We start from the raw sequence: 21,238 nt of genomic DNA, 5'->3' as shown, positions 1-21,238 counted from the left end.
TCCGGATCAGATGATTACCGTCTCACCAGCCATTAACAGATCCAGAATAATCCAAACCGTCGCTGTTTATGTTATTCCGGAAGATGATAATCTAGTCAAAGGCACAGAAACAGTAAAATAAAACTCACCTATTCCACTTGATATTATCTGAAAATGAATTCATTTTGGTCGTTTATCCTTTTTTTTTTTTTTTTTTTTTTTTTTTTTTTTTTTTTTTTAGGAAAAAGAAAATAGCAGTAATATTTACTCTCCGCCAGAGGGCGACAAAACATTTCTTGTTTCTACCGAGGCCGAAAAGTGACTCATTTAAGTGTAACTATAACGCATAATTTGAAATACATATATTAATTAGATAATTAGTTTAATTATAATGTTCTAATTCCGTATTAAATAATTAAATTTGAAAATATTTCAATAAAATTAGCATTTATTGTGTTATATGTTAAAGCATACTATTTTGTCTTTTTTATTTATTATTCTATATATTTATTTTTGCTTTTATTAAGCAACTATTTTATTACGTATTTTTTCAGTTCTGTTATATCAAGATAAAGTACTACAATTTGTCACATCAATGTGATTTATTGATAATTATTACCTTTTGTATAATTAAACATAAGCACAATAAAAGTTGAAATATGTATACATTTTGCATCTTCCTTGCATTGTAAAGATTTTTCCATTTTATCTGCAGCTGAAAACAGAAACATCCTAATAAAAGATTGTAAAATGTGAGAGAAAAAATATAAAACATTTTTTATTATACTGCCAAATAATTTAGATATTGATTTTAAAAAATAGGTTTTGATTCAACTTGACAACATGATTTCTTAAGGATAAAATAGTCTAGTTAAGGTGCTGAAAATTAATCAATTTAACGCCGTTAACGCAGTGTGACGTCATTCACAGCCCGTTCTCCTGTATTTTGTACCCTACAGCATGTCCTAAAGGTACAAGTTAACGTTTTTTGCTTTGTTTCATCTGCTTCCGTCTTTACACTGACGACAGATGACACTCAAATTATTCAAATCACATTAGTCGAGGTACGTCTCGCGTTTTTTGCAACTATTTGCGAATGGTAACACCTTCTGTGCCTTACAGTCTAAATCCAGGGCAAATAAAACTATTATCCGCCGTAATAGCATTCTAAAATCTTATTGGTTACGTTCCCGCGTACGTCAAGAAACCAGGAAGTAAGGTGTTTCTGTGATGTGGAGAAAATGCTCGGGGATCTGTTAATATTCGGGTAATTTATAAATGTTTTTATTTTGGTTTACAAAGCAGAAAAGTTTCTACTGATTGATTTGTTTTGAGTGTGTTGCTGTTTCCCAGTTTAGCGGGAAAACATCGTGAAAACATCGTGAAGCGTTACTGCCAGCACAGCAGCTAACGCTGGCCTTAGCTTTCTGGTTAACAACAACATTTCTGTCTTTCTGTTCTCTTTAGAACGCTGCTGGTGAATGCAGGAGCTGTGCTGAATTTCAAGCTGTGAGTTTTGCCACCACTTTAACTACATTAAAGCTACTTTAACAACCGGTTAGCTTCAGGCTAGCAGCTGATGGATTGTTTGTTTTTTCTCAGAAAGAGGAAGGAGTCCCATGGATTTGCAGATGAGTCCGGAGCTCCAACAACAGGTCTGCATAAGTGGAAGTTAAGAACTAGACTGAAACCTTTAGGTTTTTACTAATAATGTCTATTTACTAAAGAATCATTTTATTTAATTGAATCATCTGGACATTTCTGCAAACATTCTCCTGCCTGCTAATAGGTGAAAACATCAGAGAGTTCCTCCTCAGCCTGCGGTACTTCCGGATCTTCATCGCTCTCTGGAACGTCTTCATGATGTTTTGCATGATCCTGTGAGTGATTATCTGCTTGTTTGTTTCTGGACTCAACAGCTGACGGGTTAATGTTACTGGCTTAATTTTTACTGCTGCAAAATCCAAAAATGGTGACATAAAATCGAGGATATTAACCCAAGAAGTGGGTCAATGTTATTTTCTTAGCGTGGCGCTAATACTCTGTCATACATAATGATGGCTTGATGTAAACACGAAAAAGAAACAAATTCACTTTAAGGTTAATCATTTTCATTTTACTTAAGCTAAAAAACTTTCTAAATAAAATGTAGTTATAATTTTATAACTGAAGGCTGTTTATCTTGTTATAAAAGAAATAAAAACAAAAAGTTGTTTGCTTTATTTTTCCTGTACAAATTAAAAGTGACTCAACATTAAGTTCTTGTTTTGTGTCAGGCGGTGCATTTTAAATGGCTGTTTGTGTATTTAATCTTTTACTGCCAAAATTTATTCACAATTGTATGACAGCAACAGTGTTTGCAAAAATGTTTTCTTATAAACAGATTCTAAACTGTAATTTGAATAAACAGCATGTGTTTGAAATTAGGCTTCTGCAAATTAACTAAATTAGGTATAGTTTCCTGTAATGCGAACCAAGAAATGGTAGCAATGAGCTTTCAGTATAATTCTTTGTGTTGAAAGTGCAACAACAGGCATTAATGGTAAACATGTCCCACATTGGCTGGTTTTAGGTGACTTCACAAGATTGGTCAACTAGGGGTTAACAACATTTCCTAACTGGTACTCTGCATTGCAGTGTTAGAATGAGGATTATGATCATTTTGTCTTTTCATATTTACACCACTTATATTCTGCTATTGTAAATCTTGTTGTTTTTTCCAGACTCTTTGGATCGTGATCGGCTGAATTGCACATCCAGGATGTAAACGTTTCAGACAGATGCTACAAACTTCTCCATGGCTGGACACTTTGCCCCTTTTACCCTTTTAAAATCGCAATAATGTTTAAATTCCCCAAAGTTTCACTGTATTTCAGGCTCGATCTGATTACCTGAATCATATTTATTTTCTTTCAAACTATGTAAAAAAAATGTTTTAATTTAGCTTCAGCTATAACGTTATCTGTGTTCTTCAGATTAAAAATCAACATAAAAAATTATCCCCTTTATCAGGAATGTCACTTCTTGTTTATATTTCACAGACATGACACATTCCTAGTTTTATTTATCAGATATTCTGTGAAAAGTATCAGATTTAAACGTCTTTCTTTAAAATCAGCTCATGTGACTTGTAAGAAAAAAATGCTGTATATACACTATATTGTAAAGGTCCTTATGCTTAATAAAAATAACTATTCCTTCTGTTTTCAGATGTTATTTGACTCTCTAAATGTATTTAAAAAGTCAATTGATCACTTTGTCACTTTGGTCTATAAAGGGAGACAATATCCAAAACTTTGTTTAAACCAGATTTTAGTTAAATTTGTTTTAACCACATGCAAAATATAGCTTGTGTGTTTTTTAAAATAGATCTGAAAACAGGCAAGAGGGGTAATAAACTATGGTTTACGGCACAGGAGTCAAACTCCAGGCCTCCAGTCGCTGTCCTGAAGTTTTTAGATGAGCCACAGGTACAAAACGCTGGAATGAAACGGCTTCATCACCTCCTCCTGGTGTAGATCAGTTCTCCAGAACCTTAATGACCTAATTATTCTATTCAGTTGGTGCAGCAGAGGCTCATCTAAACGTTGCAGGACAGCGGCCCCTGAGGACTGGAGTTTGACACCCCTAGTTTATGGTAACAAACTAAACAAAATTCACATTTTGCATGTTTTTGTATTTTCATTTGAGTCTCAACAAACAGTCCAAGAACTTTAAAAAAAATCATCCCGACGTTTTTTTCAGTAAGTTAAAGTTTTTTGGTGTTTGCAGGAAAATTTAACCATTTCAAAAACCTTGTGATTAATTCACAATGCACTGTTACCTAGCAACCCCAGCAGAGTCCCAGCATGTTTGGTCAGCTGGTTTTACTCTCTGTGTGTGTTTTGTAAAACAAAAACACACACACTTCAATCAGAAACAGCTTTATATTTTAAATTATCCTGGATGCTGAGAAACATAAAGCAACAGAAATAGTGTATTAAATTTCTATACAAGCATTTTGATAAACAGTGCAATAATCGGTTTCTATTTCTCAGTGTGGGTGTTGATATGTTGCTTTTATCAGAAAATATGTTTGGCTTAGTTTGTTCAGTGGGGAGAGTTTGGTTATATGTCTGTAGTTTGAGTTTGTTTTTACTTCAGCTGATTAGTTTGACTTGTTTACATCACAGTTTGTTTGTTTGAAAGAACCAGACAGAAAATCAGTCCTTTTCTGTCCAGCAAAGCTTAAAATAACAAAACTTGTAGAAAGCGCATGGTTTTTCTGAACCAAGTGAGGCGTCTGTTCCCATGTGGATCTCTGTCAGAGCTTGATGGTGTCATAGTTTGAAACTCCTGAAGTTTTTTGTTTTTGTTCTGGATAGTTTGCTCCCTTATGTTGAAATGCAGAGTTAGTTTGAAACGTTTCAGTGATCCATGTTCAGATTGTCGTTGTCGTAAACATCTATATTTAAAAAAGACAACAGAATGAATAAATTAATAGATTTTAATTTTGTTAAAATTTAATACAAAATATGGAAATATTAGGAAAAAAATGCCAGCTCACCGTCGGGGTAATCCACATCATCATAAATGTCTCCTTCCCTGAAGAAAAACAATTATTCAGCAACGTTAGTTTTAATTCTTTAAATCATTCAAACAATAACTAAAACTGCAGCTCACTTCCATGTGTGCACTTCCCTGAACCTTGTAACTTTATAACTGCTCTTGGTAGGCAGTTGCTATGGAGTTGCCACGACAACTCCATAGCAACAAGACCCAACCTTAGAACTAGATCGGGTGCTGTGGTGGCGTAGGGGCAAAGCACGACCCACGTATTGAGGCCTTAGTCCTCGTGGTGGTCGCAGGTTCGATTCCCGACCTGGCGACATTTGCCGCATGTCTTCCCTCTCTCTCATTATCCTCTTTCCTGTCGAACTACTTTCAAATTTAGGCCACCAGAGCCAACAAAACCTTTAAAAAGAACTAGATCTCACCTCCTTCCTAACTTATAAACAATATAAGTACATTACAGATTACAATTTGAGTACCGTACTCTACCCACCTTTCTGTAGAACTAAGACTAGTATCGGGGATATTTTCTGTAGTAGTTACTAACTAGCAAAATTAGCTTAGCTAAGGTAGCTTTTATCTGCTAGCTAATATAGCATGTAGCCTACGTCTCAAAGTGCAAACATAAGACATTTCTTTAAAACACATCTAGACACTGAAAATAAATAACTTTTTGACAATAATTTAATGTTTTTCTTTGTTTTTTATAAACAAATTACAAGCCATTATTTTTAAACCTAAATAATTACAAAACTGAACTTGATTTACACTAAATAATTATTAAAAGAAGCTGAGATTTACTCACATTGCGAGAAGAATAGATTTCGACACGTATCCATCTGAAAAACAAGATATAAAACGCAGAACCAAATTCACCCTGTGCTCTGAGACAAGTGTAATTATTTTTGCTACTTATAAAATCCTCCCAAGTTAAAGGATATGGTACATTTGAAAAGTGGTAAAATAGTTTCTGCAGCTTTTAATTCAGATTTAATCATGTAACGAACTTCTCTGATAGGTTGCCGCTCACTGTTCAAAAACGATCAACAGGGAAGTTGGACGGTTTACGTACATTTTCCAAGCCGGTTTCGACACAGAAACTTCTTGCTGTTTGTCTCTTCGATGACATCAACGACTTCCCCCTGAGTCACCTGTAGATCCTTCCCTCCCAGCTTCTTTATGACACAGCTGGGGTCCACCATCATGCTGTGCAGCACCCGCAGAGGCCCGTTATACTGCCAGGAAACAGTCGCTTTTATGAAGAAATAATCCAGACAGATACAAAGTTGAAAACAAAATCTACAAAAGTGAAGGAAAAATGTTTCACCTTAAATTTTTTTCGTAGCTCTTTTTCCTCTTTGGGGTTTATGCTGAAAGATAAATAATCAGAATTAATCAAAGTATCCCTGAATTAGGGAGGGACAATAAATCAATAACAACTGATTGTTTGCATATTGTGCAATATTAACACAAAGTTTTCATAAGGCATCACACCTCCGTGAACTCTGTAGCTGACAGCCATCTTGGTAGGCAGTTGCTATGGAGTTGCTATGACAACAATGAACAAGCCACAAGCTTAGAACTAGCTCTTCCCTCATTCCTATCTAACTTATAAACAATATAAGTACAATAGAACTATTACTAGATCACAGTTGTTGACTGTGCTACCTACCTCTTTATAATACAGATAAATATCAGTGATATTTACTGTAGTACTTACTGCCAAACTAGCAACATTAGTTTAGCTAATGTAGCTTTTAGCTGGACATGTAGCCTACGTGTTTGTTACTACATGTACTTCTCTGCCAGCAATACAAAACAAAAATCAAAGGGTTATAAAGTAATAAATTAGAGCTGTCAATGAATATGTGGTATATTGTCTTGTCAAGTCCATAACACATTTACTTAATCTCATAAAAGGTGTGATTATTATAAAAATAAAGGTGTTTTTTTATCTGTGAGTCCACAAGAGGGCGCTACTAGCTAACAGTCCTCTGGGTACAATGTTGTACTAAATTATAATCTTTCAATTAAATTATAACAATTAGTATTCATTAAGAGAATTGCAACATTGTGTAGGAAAACTGGTCATTTTATAACAATGAGTATTTTTATTAATATAAATAAATATGTTACACTTTGTAGAATTTAAGAATAATCCGAAAGAATTTCTTCTGCAGAGGAATCAACTAACCTGCTCACTTTTTGGCTACCTAGCAACAACCTGCTGGGTAAAAAGCAGCTTCAAGTCCCGCCCACCCCAAGTTCGGTTGCCTAGCAACAGCATGTGGAGTAACTTGTGCCGCAACAGTTTAAGGTTTCGCCTCATAACTGCTTAAAAATAAAAACCAACGGTGTGGAGTTGGTCATGCCTCCTCTTTGGTAGTATTTCAGATATTTAAAACAACAAACTAATCAATAATTATCAATATCAACGAATATGTTTATGTGGTGATATGTTTTTCAGTTAGACTGAGTGCTAAGTGAAGACTTAATAAGGTTACCTGATCTCAGGTGGAGGAGGAGGGAAATCCTCAGGCAGCGGTTGAACGTCGTCATATTCGTCTAGGAGCAGAAAAATAATATAACTTATTAGTTTAATTTAATGAAAACAGTTTAAAAACATGCAAAAGCATCAACTTGTACATATTAAATAGCATAGATTCTGGGAAAAAAGCCAAAATAAAATCCCTCTGATCGTATGTAACCACTGGTTGAAAACCTCATCGTCACGTATGAAAACAAACAAATAATAAAACGTGAATTTTGGGGGAAACATGAAAATCTGCAGCAATTTAAAGGGTTTATTATAAACTAAATGAAGTAGCTGGTAATGGATCATAAAATCCCTGCATAACTATTTTAAAAAGTTTCAACTAAAGTTAAATTAACAAAACTACAGATTGTCAGAATCCAGAAATTTTACTCAAGTAAAAGTAAAAAGTACAGTGTAGTAAAAATACTCCTAAAAGTTGTAAAAGTTACTCAAGCAAATGTAACTAGTTACTACCCAAATCTGGTGTCTGTGTAGTTTTATGAAACTCACCATCATCTTCAAGAAAGCTACAAATCAAAGAAAAAAACAAACACATTGTTGTTAAAGCAAGCAGCTAAAGCTTCACATGTGAATCTAAAAATAATCCGTCCTCCGTCTGGTCACCTGTTCCTGCTGTTGGACTCCATGTTTGGCATCATGGGCGGGTCCGGCGGAGGCGGCGGTAAATCGAACGTATCCATTTTTCTCAGCGGTGGTATTCTGAATTTTTTAACTGCTTCATAGTCGATATCCACGCACGAGTTGCTGATGTATCCGTCTGTAAAAAAATAAAAAACAACGTAGTGTTAGCGTGACAGCTGAGACCTTTAACACTGAACAGTGATCAGTATTTATCCATGAGATTATTTTTGCTGTTTTTTTGGAGAATGTTTGATTTTATTTCTCAAATTCACTGTTGGAGAAAACAGATGGATGAAACATATTTCATGAATATTGTTTGCTGCAGAGTTATTGTACTGCAAATACCAGGAAAGAAATATAAAAGAGAATTTTTACTTCCTCCTCTAATTACCTTGGCAACCATTAAAGAAATGAGACATATTATTGTTCAGTAGGTTGGTGACTACATGACACATTTTTCAAAGATTTAAGAACCACATTAAATGGCAAATATGACACTTTATAGCCATAAAACCAGTCAGTCTTTAACCTCTTCACAACAGGAAGTTTGGACCATTTAAGGATGAATTTAATATAGTTACATGCATACATCAAATAGAAGCGTGGCCACATATTGACAACAATAAAATTGGAATAAATGAGGCATTTTGATTCATCTATACAGGAAATGTGATGATTTAGTCCTCACTCATTACTTACATTCTTTAGATTTAAAACATTTTTACGATTGGGTTCTACGATCAAATCTAAGATTTAACGGAAGTAACGATCCAAACCTGAAGGAAGACGATAAAATGTTTTGTATCCAATGACTAGTCCAGGTAGCTTGAGCAGGAGTAAACTGCCAGACCACAGAAAGGACTGCTACTGTTGTTTGTGAGCATAAAGTTCGTAAAGTAAGAAATGAGAAATATTCCAATGGTTCTGACTTTTATTTGTTTGCTATCGATACCAAACATCTGTTGGCGTAAGCAGATGGAGTTAAATTAATCTGAGTTCTGTCCAAACGATCCTTTTGGATTATTAGCCACAATAATTAGCAACATTTCTGCTCTTCATTCTTAGTGTTTGAGCCAAATGAATGAATACATTTGGCTTAACTTTCATTCAAACCAACCTGTGTGTAGTTGAGTAACTTTCTAGGGACAAACAACATGCTATTATTCTGGGTAAGCTAGCTGCTGAGGGACTGTTCGGGTTTAGCTACCACATAAAAAGCTGATCGTGCTAGCAGGAAGAACTGAGGAAAAACATTTTAATTATTAACATGTGTCACTTGAAAAAGGGATTCACAATCTCAGTGGTGACTTCATGAAATAAAGGTTAAATAATTAAAAATATAAATATCACTTTGTTATTGGCAACATTTGTTAGTAATGATGATATAAACCATTTAAAAGACTGCATAAAAGCCTGGGAAGAAAAGTAATGGATCACTAGAGACTTTTGCACGCTGCTGCAGACACCAGTAACCACAGTAACACTCTTTGTTCGCCACCCTGTCTGAAACCAACATGTTCACCAGCCTCCATGCTGCCATAAAAGTCGACAGCTGAAACCTAGAAGTTGGTTAAGGTTCATTTCAGCTTTCTATCCTTGCTGCACTGCAGAAGGCAAACAAGCAGAGATGCAACTCTACCAAACTTTTATTACCCAACATACAGAGTTTAGTGTCATCTGCATACAAACAAATTGCTGTATTCTATAGTCAATGTAAAGCAGTACAAAAACTTTTCTTTAAGCAGCAAGTATAACACAAAGTGGTAAAGAAAAACTGCAAAAATAAAATTTATCTGTTTCTCCTCATCAAACAAAGAGACTTGGATTGGAAAACTTTGAAACCTTTGTTTTTTTTTTTTTTTTAAAGTTTCAGTCTGAGACTCACATTGTCCGCTGAGCGAACGGGCCAACCATTTGCTCCTGGGGTTATTCTCCACGCGAATAATCTCCACGCTGTCTCCCTGTCGAACGCTGAGGTCCAGTTTCCCTTCGGCCTGCCAGTCGTACCGAACCCGGGCCGTATGCAGAACGTTCACCTCACCTTGTAGCTACAGAGGGAAGAGCGGAAAGAAAGCTAAGCGGATCAAAACTCTGGTGAATTATGGTGTTTTACACACAAACTTGCAGCATTTGTTACGTTTTCAGCTGGTCTGGTTCTATGTAGTACCAGTAATGTCCTATTCAGCTCATGTGACATCTTGAATTATTAGTCTTTCTGCTACAACATAAGGTTTCTGTAAAGTTTTTCCATATATGTAGTGTGATACCTGCACTTTTCTATCTTTTTCTTTAAGATACAAATACAGCACAAAATTATGTACAAAATGCAAAAAGGGTCAAACATGGACGATACATTCTTTCTAAGACATAAAAATAACTTTCCATTAGACGGGAAGGAAGAAAAAATACATTCTAACTATACTTTTGAGTTATTTTTATGATACAATAAATTCTTCTGACAGTTTTGGTTGCATCTTTTTTTGTTGGCATTCTGGTTAATGCGCCGTCCCATCCCAAACTTACACAAACAAACATAAACATGCAATAATCGATTAATTTTCAATCAGCTTTTTGCACCAAAGATTTAAGAATGCATAAGCACATTTTCACTGAGGCTCTTTAAATGTATTTGCAATTGTAAATTGACATTTATTATCACTCTGATTGTACAAAATAGATCAGGGTGTATTTGCTAATTTATTGCGAAGGAATGCAATACTTTTGCGAGATAACGCAAAAGAAAAAATATCTACTTTCGCACTGCGCTGTCAAACAAACCAAATTATTTCAAAAACTTGTTCCCCTCGTCACCTGTGGGGGCGCTGCACCAAGAACTACTGAAAGAAATGACGCACAAACCTCTGAAGAAGACGCTAAGCCCAACTTCCTTATCCAGGAAATGTAAACAAACATGGCGTAGCGTCAGATTTGGTCGGTAAGACGATTTCTCTTTTGTTTTTGGCTAAAGACCACGAACCATTCCTCTCGCTAGCAGCTGGCGCTAGGCTAACACGTTCACTTTGGTTGCATTTACCCAGAATGCCCTGCGCTGTAGTCTACTGCTGCAACAGCGGCGCCCGTAAACATTGTTCGTAGCACCTCTAACAAACATAATTTTAAGCTTTATTGTCCATAAGCAAGCAGCGCTTTTAATTTGCCCAGCTTAGAGTTACAGCCGCTGCTTGTAACATTAACTTTAGCCACTCTTTCATGTGTATCCGGTAAAATAAACGTTTCCGCCTCATCTTATTGTCGATGCGAGGAGCGGCCATATTGAAACACTGAATCCACATTACAAATCCTGAGTAATCGGATTTTCTCCCAGTTTCGACTTCAGACGGCGGTCCAGTTCATATTTTGTCGACTGGGAAGAAGGACTTTCCCAGTAAGACAGTAACGCAGCGCTGGTTTCTCCTCTTTACCTGAAAGTTTCTCTTCAGCTCAGCCAGTTTCTTCTGACGCTCCAGCTGCTCCTTCATTTCTTGTTCCTGCTGTCTTTCCTTCTGGTTGTTTTTTTCAGGAATTGAATGGTTTGCCGACACTTGTTCCCTTAAAAATGACCAAAAAATATGTTTTAAATTAATTCCATAAGCATGTTTTACTTTTGTCTGCCTTTATGTTAAAATGATGCTTTAAAATGTATCGGATGATGTTGCTTTTTTAGTTAATCTAGATTGAATTTACTTCAATTTTACTGGTTAAATAAACGTGTGAGCAACATAAAGACAGAGCTGTATCTGTTGAAGCATCACAAGTCGCAGATGATATAAATAAGTTTAGTGACAAATGGCTCTGAGGCTCATGCAGCTGTAACCATAATCTACTTTTGGACATTAGAGAGATTAAAAAAACAAAGTGGAGACAGGAAGTTTATACTTACTCATCAATAAACTCATACACATCATCATCGTCATCATCATCATCATCATTATCCTGTAAGAAAAAAATGGTTTAATTTCTACTTTTAAAACAGCAAAGAGTTTTAGGTCAGTAGATAAAAATGATTGTCAATCAAACTGAAACTCCTATTTATTCATTCATTTTGTTCTCAACTACATTTCTACGTTATCTTCTTTTGGTCTGAAAAATCGATGACAAGCTTCTAAAGAAAATCGATTCCAATCCTTAATTTCAGATTCTCACTTGAAATTTAGTTTAATTTTTGCATCATAGTTTCTTAACTCTACCTCAAAAAAATTTTATTTTTATTTTATTCTCAAATGATAACTTTTGCACTTTGTGTATTTAAGGAAAACGCACATAAATAATCAGTATTGATATGATTTAATAATCTGAAACCTAAGAGATGCTAAATGTTAAATGTTTGGAAATTAATGCAATGAAAACTTAAGTCATGTTAATCAGATCCATTCTGATTTAAATATAGTATTGGGTGAAAAGTTTAAATACTGTTTATATCTCTTTCCTTACTTGTTTAATTATGCAGGAAAATGTATTTTAAAAGGATTTCACACCAAAAAATTAAAATTTTTAACAGTTTTAAGAACCTGTACTTACTGCATCCATGCCGTGGGAATTATTATCGCTGCAGGATTCTGCAAAGACACAAAGCAAATTTATGTTAATTTGGTGTTGAAACATAAATGATGTGTTTATTGTTAGACGTTTTTCCAAAGTGTTCAGCGCACCGTTCTTTTCAAAACTTCCAATGTCGTCATAGGTCTCCTGTTCATCTTCAAAGTCTCTGAAATCAGGAATTAAATGTGTAAAAATTTAACTTTAATGATGAATCAAAACAATGCCGAATCAGAAGAAAGTGAAAGTGACTAGAAGAATAAAAAAAACAGCTAAATTTATAATCAAATATGTTTAGAATCTTTTTTTTTATTTTCTGTTTTCATCCTAAAACACAAACTAAACAGTTAGAAAGAAAACAAAGGCTTTGTTTCTCAGTAACAATTTAATATTCAATACTTTAATATTTTCTCATCTTCATCTAAAAAAAACCTTCAAAAATGAAGAGTCTCTGATTTCCTGTCAGCAGCGAACGCATCTCTTTCATTATTTATCTTCTAATCACGCTTCATAAGATTTGGTTTGAAAGTCTTAATCATGTTTTACGCCGGAAACAGCGCTGAGGGTTAGGGTGTGTTTTTAATGCTGTTTTCTAAGATTAAGAGTCTTCTGCGCTTTATTTGATTATATTGATGTATTTCATGCGCTACATGAATAAAAATGGCTCTGAAAGCTGCATGCACTGTAAAAACACGGGTTCTCACACGGAGGCGATCTGCCGCGGCAGCCTGTTGGGTTTGCTGGATCGCTGTGGCGGTTTGGGCGGACTCATCACCGCTGGAACCGGCGTCCTTACATCCGTGGAGTCTGGACCGCAGAAAATATGAAACAAAAAACAGAAATTCATTCAGTTTCTTTTGAAATACTGTTCAGTTTGTCTCAGGTTTTAGAAACTTACAGATTTCTGTTAAAAAAATGAACTCGCTGCAAAAAACATAAAATCTTACCAAGTAACTTTGGTCCATTTTCTGATCCTATAACACTTTAAATAAGACAAAACTAACTTATAAGTAAATATTCGGCTTGTCAATAATTCTTTAATGTAGATATTTGAAGATGATTTAACATTTTCCTGTTATAAGTGAAATAATCTAGTAGATTTTTGAATGAAAATTAAGTAATTATTGACTTTAAACAAACTCCTATATATCCCTGAAAAGTTGCTTGTAACTTAGTTACTTGGTAAGATTTTGTGTTTTTGCAGTGAAGAGCTTTTCTCACCTTAGTTACACTGCAAAAACACAAAATCTTACCTGGTTGGTTTAGTTTGTTGTGGTTAGATTTTGTGTTTTTGCAGTGTGCCCACCTCTGCTGCCATGTTGGCCTGTCACAATAACATTATTGGCTGGACAATAAATTGTGGGAATTATGGCGATAAACGATAATATTGTTATTGTGAGGCTATTTTTGAGCAACATATCTTCGCCTTCCTAAAATAATGGCGTTTTTTCTAAATGTGATTTTTGTTTGGTGATTTTTCATATTGATATTTGCATAATAATGCAAATTTGTGTCTTAAAGATAAATAAATGTAATTTGGTATCAAAAACTTCACACTGGAGCTGGAAAAATATTTTAAATAACCCAAAAAGTAACAACAATAAAAAGAATAAAAAAGAATAATAAATGAAATATAAATAAAAACAAAAAAATGAATAGATTATCAAGTCTGAAGACAAAATATTAAAATTAATGACCTCATTAACATTAATTATGCGATTAATTGTGACAGACATGCTGTCATGCATTTAACTATTTTCTTCATTTTGTGTGAATATTTAAGCAAAAATTATATTTATTGAATCAAACCTTTTTGTTTTTTTCTCTTTGACTTCTGTATGGAAAAGTTAAAAAAATGACAGAAACAATAAACATTATTGTTATGAACTTACATCTCCTCTGGTCGCCTCCTCCTGCTCTCCGGGTCTTCCTGAACGGCTCCAGGTTGACGTTCGGGGGCCGTTTGGGCTTTAAGGGCAGCGGGCCCTCAGGGGGCAGCGGCCTGCGGAGCGGGGTCACCTCTCCGGAGCTCTTCTGCCGGGCCTGATGGCGTAGCAGCAGAGGCGTGGTGGCCGGAGACGGACCCAGGACCGGAGACCTGGCCGGAGACAGCGACGGCCCCGGAGCCCTCTGGTGCGTCAGCATCATCTTCTGCAGCATCTCTCCGGTCTGCTTCACCTTGTTGGTGGCGTCTCCGGACTGAACGGACGCCCGGTTCGAAGGTCGGTGCAAAGAAGCAGCAACAGGTGGGGGTGACTCTTCCTTCGGAGGCCTCGCCAGGCCTTGGTAAGGTCGCAGAGGAATTGCTGCTGATATTTTGTCGTTCTCCGGCCTCCCAAATCCCGGCCGTGGAGATTTGGGCGAGCCGCTGTCCCGGCTGCTGGTGTCGGAGGCCCGGGCCTGGCTGTTGAAGCGGGCCCTCAGAGCCTTCACGTCAATGCTGTCCTCCTGCAGAGAAAACACAGCAGTTCATCTGCTGCTCTGCGTCTGCAGCAGGAAGTCAGCAGCGCAGCACGGAGCAGGGCATAACCCCCACGCACAAACTCACTCTGCAAACTCCCACGCTAAGCTTTCACAAGGTGCAACATCTCCGCTTCCTGGTTTGATTCTCTCAGAGGTGATAAAACTCTCTGTGCAGAGTAAGAAACATTTGTGTGTTCTCTGAACTGAAGGAAGCAATAAATCCCAAGAAGGAATCACTTCATTCAGGTTTCACTGCAAGAGCATGAAATATCACCAAGCAATTTATTTCTAGTTTCTAGAGCAAATATCTGAGTTCACCTGAAATAAGACAAAACCATCTTAAAGGTTACCTTTTAGAAGTTTATTTTTAGTCAATAATTCCTTTATATTGATGAAAAAGTTAAACTTTCATTGTCAGATTATTTCACTTCTAAGTCCCAGGTTAAAAAAGAAATAATCTGCTAGTCGAACTAGAACTTTTTTGTCAATATTAAAGATTTACTGACTTAAAAAAGCTCCTATATCTTGCTGATAAAATAAAACAACTTACAAGTAACTTAAGTGTACCAAGATATATGGACTAGATTTGGTGTTTTTTTTGCAGCAAACAAGCCTGGAAATTATATTCACGCTGTTTATTTTTTAGATTGTGGCGTTTCTCTATTCTGATGAAAACAGACTTATTTCATTATCAGATTACCTAACGTGCAACATGTAACATAGGAAAATGTTCATAATGAAGCACAGAAAAATGTGTAATAACACCATCATCAGCATAAATTTTATGTAAACCGAAATTTATTGGCGTCACATTTTACCATTTTTTTGTCTTTGCTAAAAGACCATCAGCCGTTTCTCCTGCTAGCGCTAGACTAGCACATTCGTTTTGGTTGTATTTACCCAGAATGCCCTGGGCTGTAGTCCACTTCCTGCTTTTGGAGAGGACTTCTGTCCGCTTCACATATCCATCTGAACAAAGACCAGGGATTGTAGCACGAAAAAGTCCAGGGATCTGCTGATTTTACCTGAATTTACAGGATCTCAGGATCAACTGATTAATCTGATTTACCCGATAAAAACTGCTTTCATTTGATAGATAAAATTACATTTAAACACACAACTCTTATGTTGTTATGTATTTATGCGTCTCTGGAGTCTAGAGTCTAAAAGCGTGCCGCATTAGTTTGCTTGTTAACGTGTGAAAGATGATAGATACATGAGAATCAGGAACGTTAGAGGGGAGTGAGTGTCGGACGACTCAAATGGTCATTGTTTTAACCTAGACTTGAGCTCACATCAGATTGGTTGAACAAAGAAAACACAACAGAAATGCAAGTTTTGAGTAAAACTGTGTGAAAAGAGGATTAAAGGTAAAAGTGGGTGTAACACTGTATGCATAAACCACTGACTTACATTTATGTTCAGTTAAAATGAGGCCACCTCCGAGTGACATAATAATAATAATAATAATAATAATGAAAATCCTCCTGAGAAACTCCAAACCTCTCTGGTTGTTTCTGAGCAGCTGAAACAGCAAAAACTGCTGATGTTCGATGTGTTTCTATAATCCCACATAATCCCATCATCCCTCCACTGACACCAGCTCTATGCCCGTCTGCAGGCGCGTTTATTTACAGACTGAGACATAATAAATGGGAAAAGCCTCCCTGTAGCTCAGAGAACTGACTTTAAAATCCAGTTGTTAGTTTATAAATCACTGAACGGCTCAGCAACACGATCCATTATAGATCTGCTGCGGTTGGATCACACATGGAGAAGCAGCATTCAGCTTCTAGGCACCACCAATCTGGAACTAACTTGAAAACTACAAAACAGCGGAAACACTGATTTCCTTGAGATCAAAGATAACTTGGGACAAATGTTTTGTTTTAAGTGAAATAATCTGCCAGTTGAACTAGTATTTTTTATCAATATTAAGACATTTTTTACTTTAAACAAGCTCATATTTCTTCCTGAAAAGTTACTTCTAAGTGAGTTTCATCGTATTTTAAGCTTTCTAAATTATTTTAACTAGAAACTAAACCAGAAATACTTTAAGACTTTTGTGTTTTTGCAGTAAAGCATTTTTACAGACAAAGGTAAAGATGTCTGTTTTAAAAACAAAGATAAGTACGATAAGTAAAAGTTTATTTTGTGTAAAAACACAGAATCTGCAGTTCAAAATCCTAATCAATGGATTCATAAACACAAAAGTGAAGGATTTATATCTATATCTGATTTATATCTATAATTTTAGTGTTTTAGTTCATTTTATAAACAACATAGTTCCAGGTATAGACTAGTTTCCCACTAGTTACTGTTCTTATTTATTTCAGTTAGTGAAAATGTTTTCTAAATGTTAGTTATCTATGATAACCTAGATCTCAGAACAACAGAACACTTTGCCTTTTCCTGCAGCATAAAGCAGTAAAACCAGCTGACCAAACCTTCTGGAGTTCCACCTGGGTTGCTAGGTAACGGGGCTGGGCTCGACTGGGGTTGCTAGGTAACCCCAATGGCCCTTCTATTTTTGAAACGGTTTAATTTCCAGACACCATAAAACATAAACTTGTTGCCAAAAAACAGCTGGGTTTATTTTTTTTTAAGTACATTTTTATTAGCAGTTGGGGCCCACATGTAAAACCAAACCAATTTTTAAAAATGCAGGTTACTTTGTTTTTGTTGTTGCAGCTTGCACCACATCAAACCCAGCTGCAGACGGGTCACACCTTCAACGTTGATGACATCGATGACTGTGACTCTGAAATGTCTGTGGTGTCGACTTTGAGGCTGGAAACGTCGCCGTCTTCGACGCGCAGCCCAACATAGTGCAGCCCTTTTAAGATCTATATAAAACAGAACCATTTGGTTCTGTGACAAAAGGACTCGTTTGAAAACAAAAATAAAACACTTTGCTCACATAATTTAACGTTATAATGAATGCACAACATCCATTAATTACATAACCTTATATTTGGTTTTTATACGCATTGTTTGCATGTGTTGATGTGGTTTTCCAGCCTGTGACAAGATCCACAACAATCAGATAACAAGAATACAACAATTATAATTTAAATATTTTATTTTAGTCATGCATCATTTCCACCCAAAGCTAAATTCCATCTTTTTATAGCTTTTGTTTACACAACATTTACTTCCACTGGCAGATTATTTCACTTCGAACGTTTTTCCCATGTTACAAGTGAAAGTCTGCCAATGAAATAAATATTTTTTCATCAGTGTTAAACCATTATTGAGCTAAAACAAGCTCTTATAACTTGCTTAAAAGTTACTTGTAAGTAAGTTTTGTTTTAATTCAAGTGTACTAAGATATTTGCACTACAAGACAGTAAGTTTTTATGTTTCTGAATAAATAAACTTTTACCTGCTTACCAAGTAAATTTGCTCAAACTAAAAGTTGATTGAAGTTTCCACTGTGTAATTATGTTACTACAATAAAATATTAATCTGTTTTTAGACTTTTAACACGTTTTTACCAGGATAGTAAATGTGTGCTGTGATAATGTTCTTTCAGAGAGTTTTGTTCTGTGGCCCAATATTTTAAACCATTTCTCTTTATTCTTATAGTGGTGGTGATCAAATGTCGTGTCCTGCTTGGGATTCCTTGGGGAACAGAAAGTGAAGCTTTTTTTTTCTTTTCTTAAAGGAACAATTGTTATTTGGGGCTCATAATTTACGTCATTGTTTTTAAAAATAACTCATATTTAGGATTTTGAGTCATTTTCAGCTGGAGAGAAGCTCAAGCAAAAATCTTTTTGGTTTAGTTGAACAAAAACGGACAAAACAACTCTTTCAAAACGACATTGTTCTACTTACTGTAGGGCTGAAACAATTAATCAAATTAATTCTGATTAATCAATTATTGAAATAATCGGCAGCTAATTTAGTAATCGATTAATTAACTGGAATATATGGAGTTGAAAAAGGACAATTTTCTGAGAGAACAACTCACCCAGAGCAATAGTTGAGCCAAAACAGTGTAAAAAATTATTTACATTTTGCATTTAAGATGGAAATATTATCTACCCAGAACTTTTCATTTGGCAGTTTTAACTTCACCTGGCTCACATTTTGGAAAAAAGAAAAAAAAATCTCCTATTGAGCACTTTTCTACTTTTATATCCAATTATTTATCCATAGGCAGAATTTATTTTGGTCTGAACTCAGAGATTCAGTAAAGAAATGCTGTCGTTGCATTTCAGGCAGTAGTATTTTATTTACTGTTTCTTAATACTCTTATTCCCGTACTTTAATGTATTTTAAATGTTGTATAAAATAAATGAAACATCGGCACAGTGTGCCAATTTTTTAATTGATTAATTGTCAGAATAATTGATTACAGCTGCAGCCCTAATTTACTGCGTTCATTAGCTGTTCTGCCTAAATCTGTCTCTGTAAAGAATTTTGTGATTTTATCCATGAAAGGCGCCAAATGTTTGCGTATTTATTACCTGAAACAATTAATCGGTTTAATCAACTAATCGTATTGCAGTAACGGTCAACACATTTAGTCGTCGATTAATCGTTAACATACAGACTCAGAAAAAGCCATTTGCAGAAAGACCAACACACAATAATTAAGACAATAATTGTTTTGTTTTTATCAGCTGTTCTTATTTCTGTAAAACTTGAGATTTTATCTGAAAGTTGTCGTGTAAATAAACTATTTTAAATCTGATTGAATTTCAACAACAACAAAAAGCTTTGCTGCAAATAAGAATCAAACGAAGGGAATCAATATTTTGTCCAATGTCAAACAAAGGATGAAGAACAGGAAATGCTGCAACCGCACGCCTCTACCTCAGCCAGCATCCTGCGCCAGTTGCCATGGGAACGCCCCCTCTGCACCAATAAGCTGCAAGCTCTGCTCGCTGCCAACTTTATACAACGCCGCTGACTTTCATAGTCACAGGGAAGAAAGGAAGCATTACAAAAAGGTTTCTGCACCACAAAACGAGCATGCACCCGAAGCACCATTTTCAGTCAGACTGGGAGAGAGAGCAGAAAAGGACCGGTGGAAGTGTGTGTGCGTGCGGGTGTGTGTGTGTGTGTGTGTGCAGACAACGGCCTCACCACAGACTATAGCTGTGCAGGTGCAAAGAGAAAGCGCAGAGAAATTAGATCTACGGACCAGGGCAACAACAACAAAAAAAGAAAATGACTCAATCGCGGTGAAAACTAGCATGTAGCTGGAAGGTTTCGACATGTTTGATGTGTTAAAATTAGGCTTTTCTTTAATGATGTAAGTTCTTAATAAAGCTAAATAAGTAGGACAGAAAATACTTCGAACTACAGCAGCCGGCATAAAGAAGTAATTAAAATTTAAGAGCTAATGACTCGGTTTTATAAAGCATTAAAAGTCATCAACGTGTAAAATTTGAAATATTTTGTATCTCATCAACAGATAACAGAGCGAAGAAGGAAAGCAGCCCTGTAAATAATTAACCGGTGACAACAGTTTAATAGAGGCTTCCATTCATCAGCTGCAGGGTGGACATTTCTCCTTTTTTAAAACCTCAAACTTCCCCTTTGAATAGTCTGGAAAACATACACAAGTTTTATGTTTTCTTAGTTCAAAGAAGGAAACTGAGGTCAGACCAACAGAGAGGTGAGAATATCCTCATCTTTAGACTAAAATTAGCCCTCAGTGGCGTGGAGGAAGTGACCAGAGAAGAAGAGTGAAAGGTGTAACTCTGGATTAACCAACAAACTGGTTGGATTTTTAAAGATAAACTGCTAAAAAAATGAGTTTCTTACCATTTTGTCTTCTGGGTTGACTCCTTAGTGTGTGAAGCGATCCATGTCCGGCAGTAATTCCTAGTTATCCCGGCCGATGCTGCTGCTGCTCAAACAGCCATATGACCTGTGTGACTAAACTTGCAGTAAAGGAGGAAATGCTCTGCATGTCAGCGTGGGCAGCTGTCTGCAAGCGACGCTAAATGATGTCAGTTGGGGGGTTTCTTTCCTCGCCTACCGACCCGATAACACGCAGAATCACTCAAACCAAACGCTGAAGTCAAGCAAATGGTTCATTTTACTCTGTATTTATTAGCGCTGAAACGATTAATCGTTTTCATCATGATGAATTGAAATAACGGTCAACTAATTTAGTTGTTGCTTAATTGTTAACTGATAGTCTGAAAAAATGCCATTTGCTAAAAAACAAACTACTCAGAGAAGTAAATAATATGAAAGGTACTATATTAGCACTGTGGCAGCCATTATTCAAATAACAGTCAGCTAATTTAGTTGCTGACTAATTGACAGCAGTAACTGACCCAAAAATGTACAAAACTTTTGGCATTCTAGATCCAAAAACCCTTTTTGGTCCATTAATATTCTGCCCAGAACTCCTCAAAAGGCACAGTTTAGTGCAAATTTCTATCCGATTAATCAATTATTCGTTAATCGATTAATCGTCTGAATAATTAGTTGCAGTTCTTGTATTTTTGGAATTGCCAACGCTCGGCAAAAGCAAAGAATCATAAATTAAAGATACAGCATCAAAAC

General features: G+C 35.8%; 2 protein-coding genes across 2 annotated transcripts; one reads left to right on the top strand and one right to left on the bottom strand.

The window, feature by feature from the left end:
* Positions 1 to 1,145: 1,145 nt before the first annotated feature.
* On the top strand, positions 1,146 to 3,184 carry smim7 (small integral membrane protein 7). The gene is made up of 5 exons (XM_005805222.2): positions 1,146 to 1,246; positions 1,447 to 1,488; positions 1,582 to 1,634; positions 1,769 to 1,859; positions 2,703 to 3,184. The coding sequence occupies exons 1-5, from the start codon at positions 1,221 to 1,223 to the stop codon at positions 2,716 to 2,718; spliced, it is 228 nt and encodes a 75-aa protein (XP_005805279.1). The 5' UTR covers positions 1,146 to 1,220; the 3' UTR covers positions 2,719 to 3,184.
* A 702-nt stretch (positions 3,185 to 3,886) lies between these two features.
* Positions 3,887 to 21,135, bottom strand: LOC111609755 (FYN-binding protein 1-like). The gene is made up of 16 exons (XM_023340023.1): positions 20,486 to 21,135; positions 14,137 to 14,692; positions 12,949 to 13,051; positions 12,358 to 12,413; positions 12,227 to 12,264; positions 11,589 to 11,641; positions 11,131 to 11,257; positions 9,594 to 9,756; positions 7,691 to 7,844; positions 7,577 to 7,593; positions 7,035 to 7,095; positions 5,858 to 5,900; positions 5,603 to 5,765; positions 5,336 to 5,369; positions 4,526 to 4,563; positions 3,887 to 4,423 (listed from the first exon to the last, which is right to left on the bottom strand). The coding sequence occupies exons 1-16, from the start codon at positions 20,486 to 20,488 to the stop codon at positions 4,386 to 4,388; spliced, it is 1,647 nt and encodes a 548-aa protein (XP_023195791.1). The 5' UTR covers positions 20,489 to 21,135; the 3' UTR covers positions 3,887 to 4,385.
* Between the last annotated feature and the right edge of the window lie 103 nt (positions 21,136 to 21,238).

The sequence above is a fragment of the Xiphophorus maculatus genome, chromosome 9 (genome assembly GCF_002775205.1).
Source record: "Xiphophorus maculatus strain JP 163 A chromosome 9, X_maculatus-5.0-male, whole genome shotgun sequence".
Classification (NCBI taxonomy): Eukaryota; Metazoa; Chordata; class Actinopteri; order Cyprinodontiformes; family Poeciliidae; genus Xiphophorus; species Xiphophorus maculatus.
This window is presented reverse-complemented; position numbering and strand designations above follow the sequence as displayed.

Excerpts from the sequence above, each read along its gene's own strand:
- smim7 (XM_005805222.2), top strand. The coding sequence starts at position 1,221 with ATGCTCGGGGATCTGTTAATATTCGG. Across the intron at positions 1,247-1,446 it reads GGGGATCTGTTAATATTCGG|AACGCTGCTGGTGAATGCAG; the intron begins GTAATTTATAAA and ends TGTTCTCTTTAG. Across the intron at positions 1,635-1,768 it reads GTCCGGAGCTCCAACAACAG|GTGAAAACATCAGAGAGTTC; the intron begins GTCTGCATAAGT and ends GCCTGCTAATAG.
- LOC111609755 (XM_023340023.1), bottom strand. Across the intron at positions 12,265-12,357 it reads TGGAAGTTTTGAAAAGAACG|AATCCTGCAGCGATAATAAT; the intron begins GTGCGCTGAACA and ends GTGTCTTTGCAG. Across the intron at positions 7,845-9,593 it reads CCGTTCGCTCAGCGGACAAT|ACGGATACATCAGCAACTCG; the intron begins GTGAGTCTCAGA and ends ATTTTTTTACAG.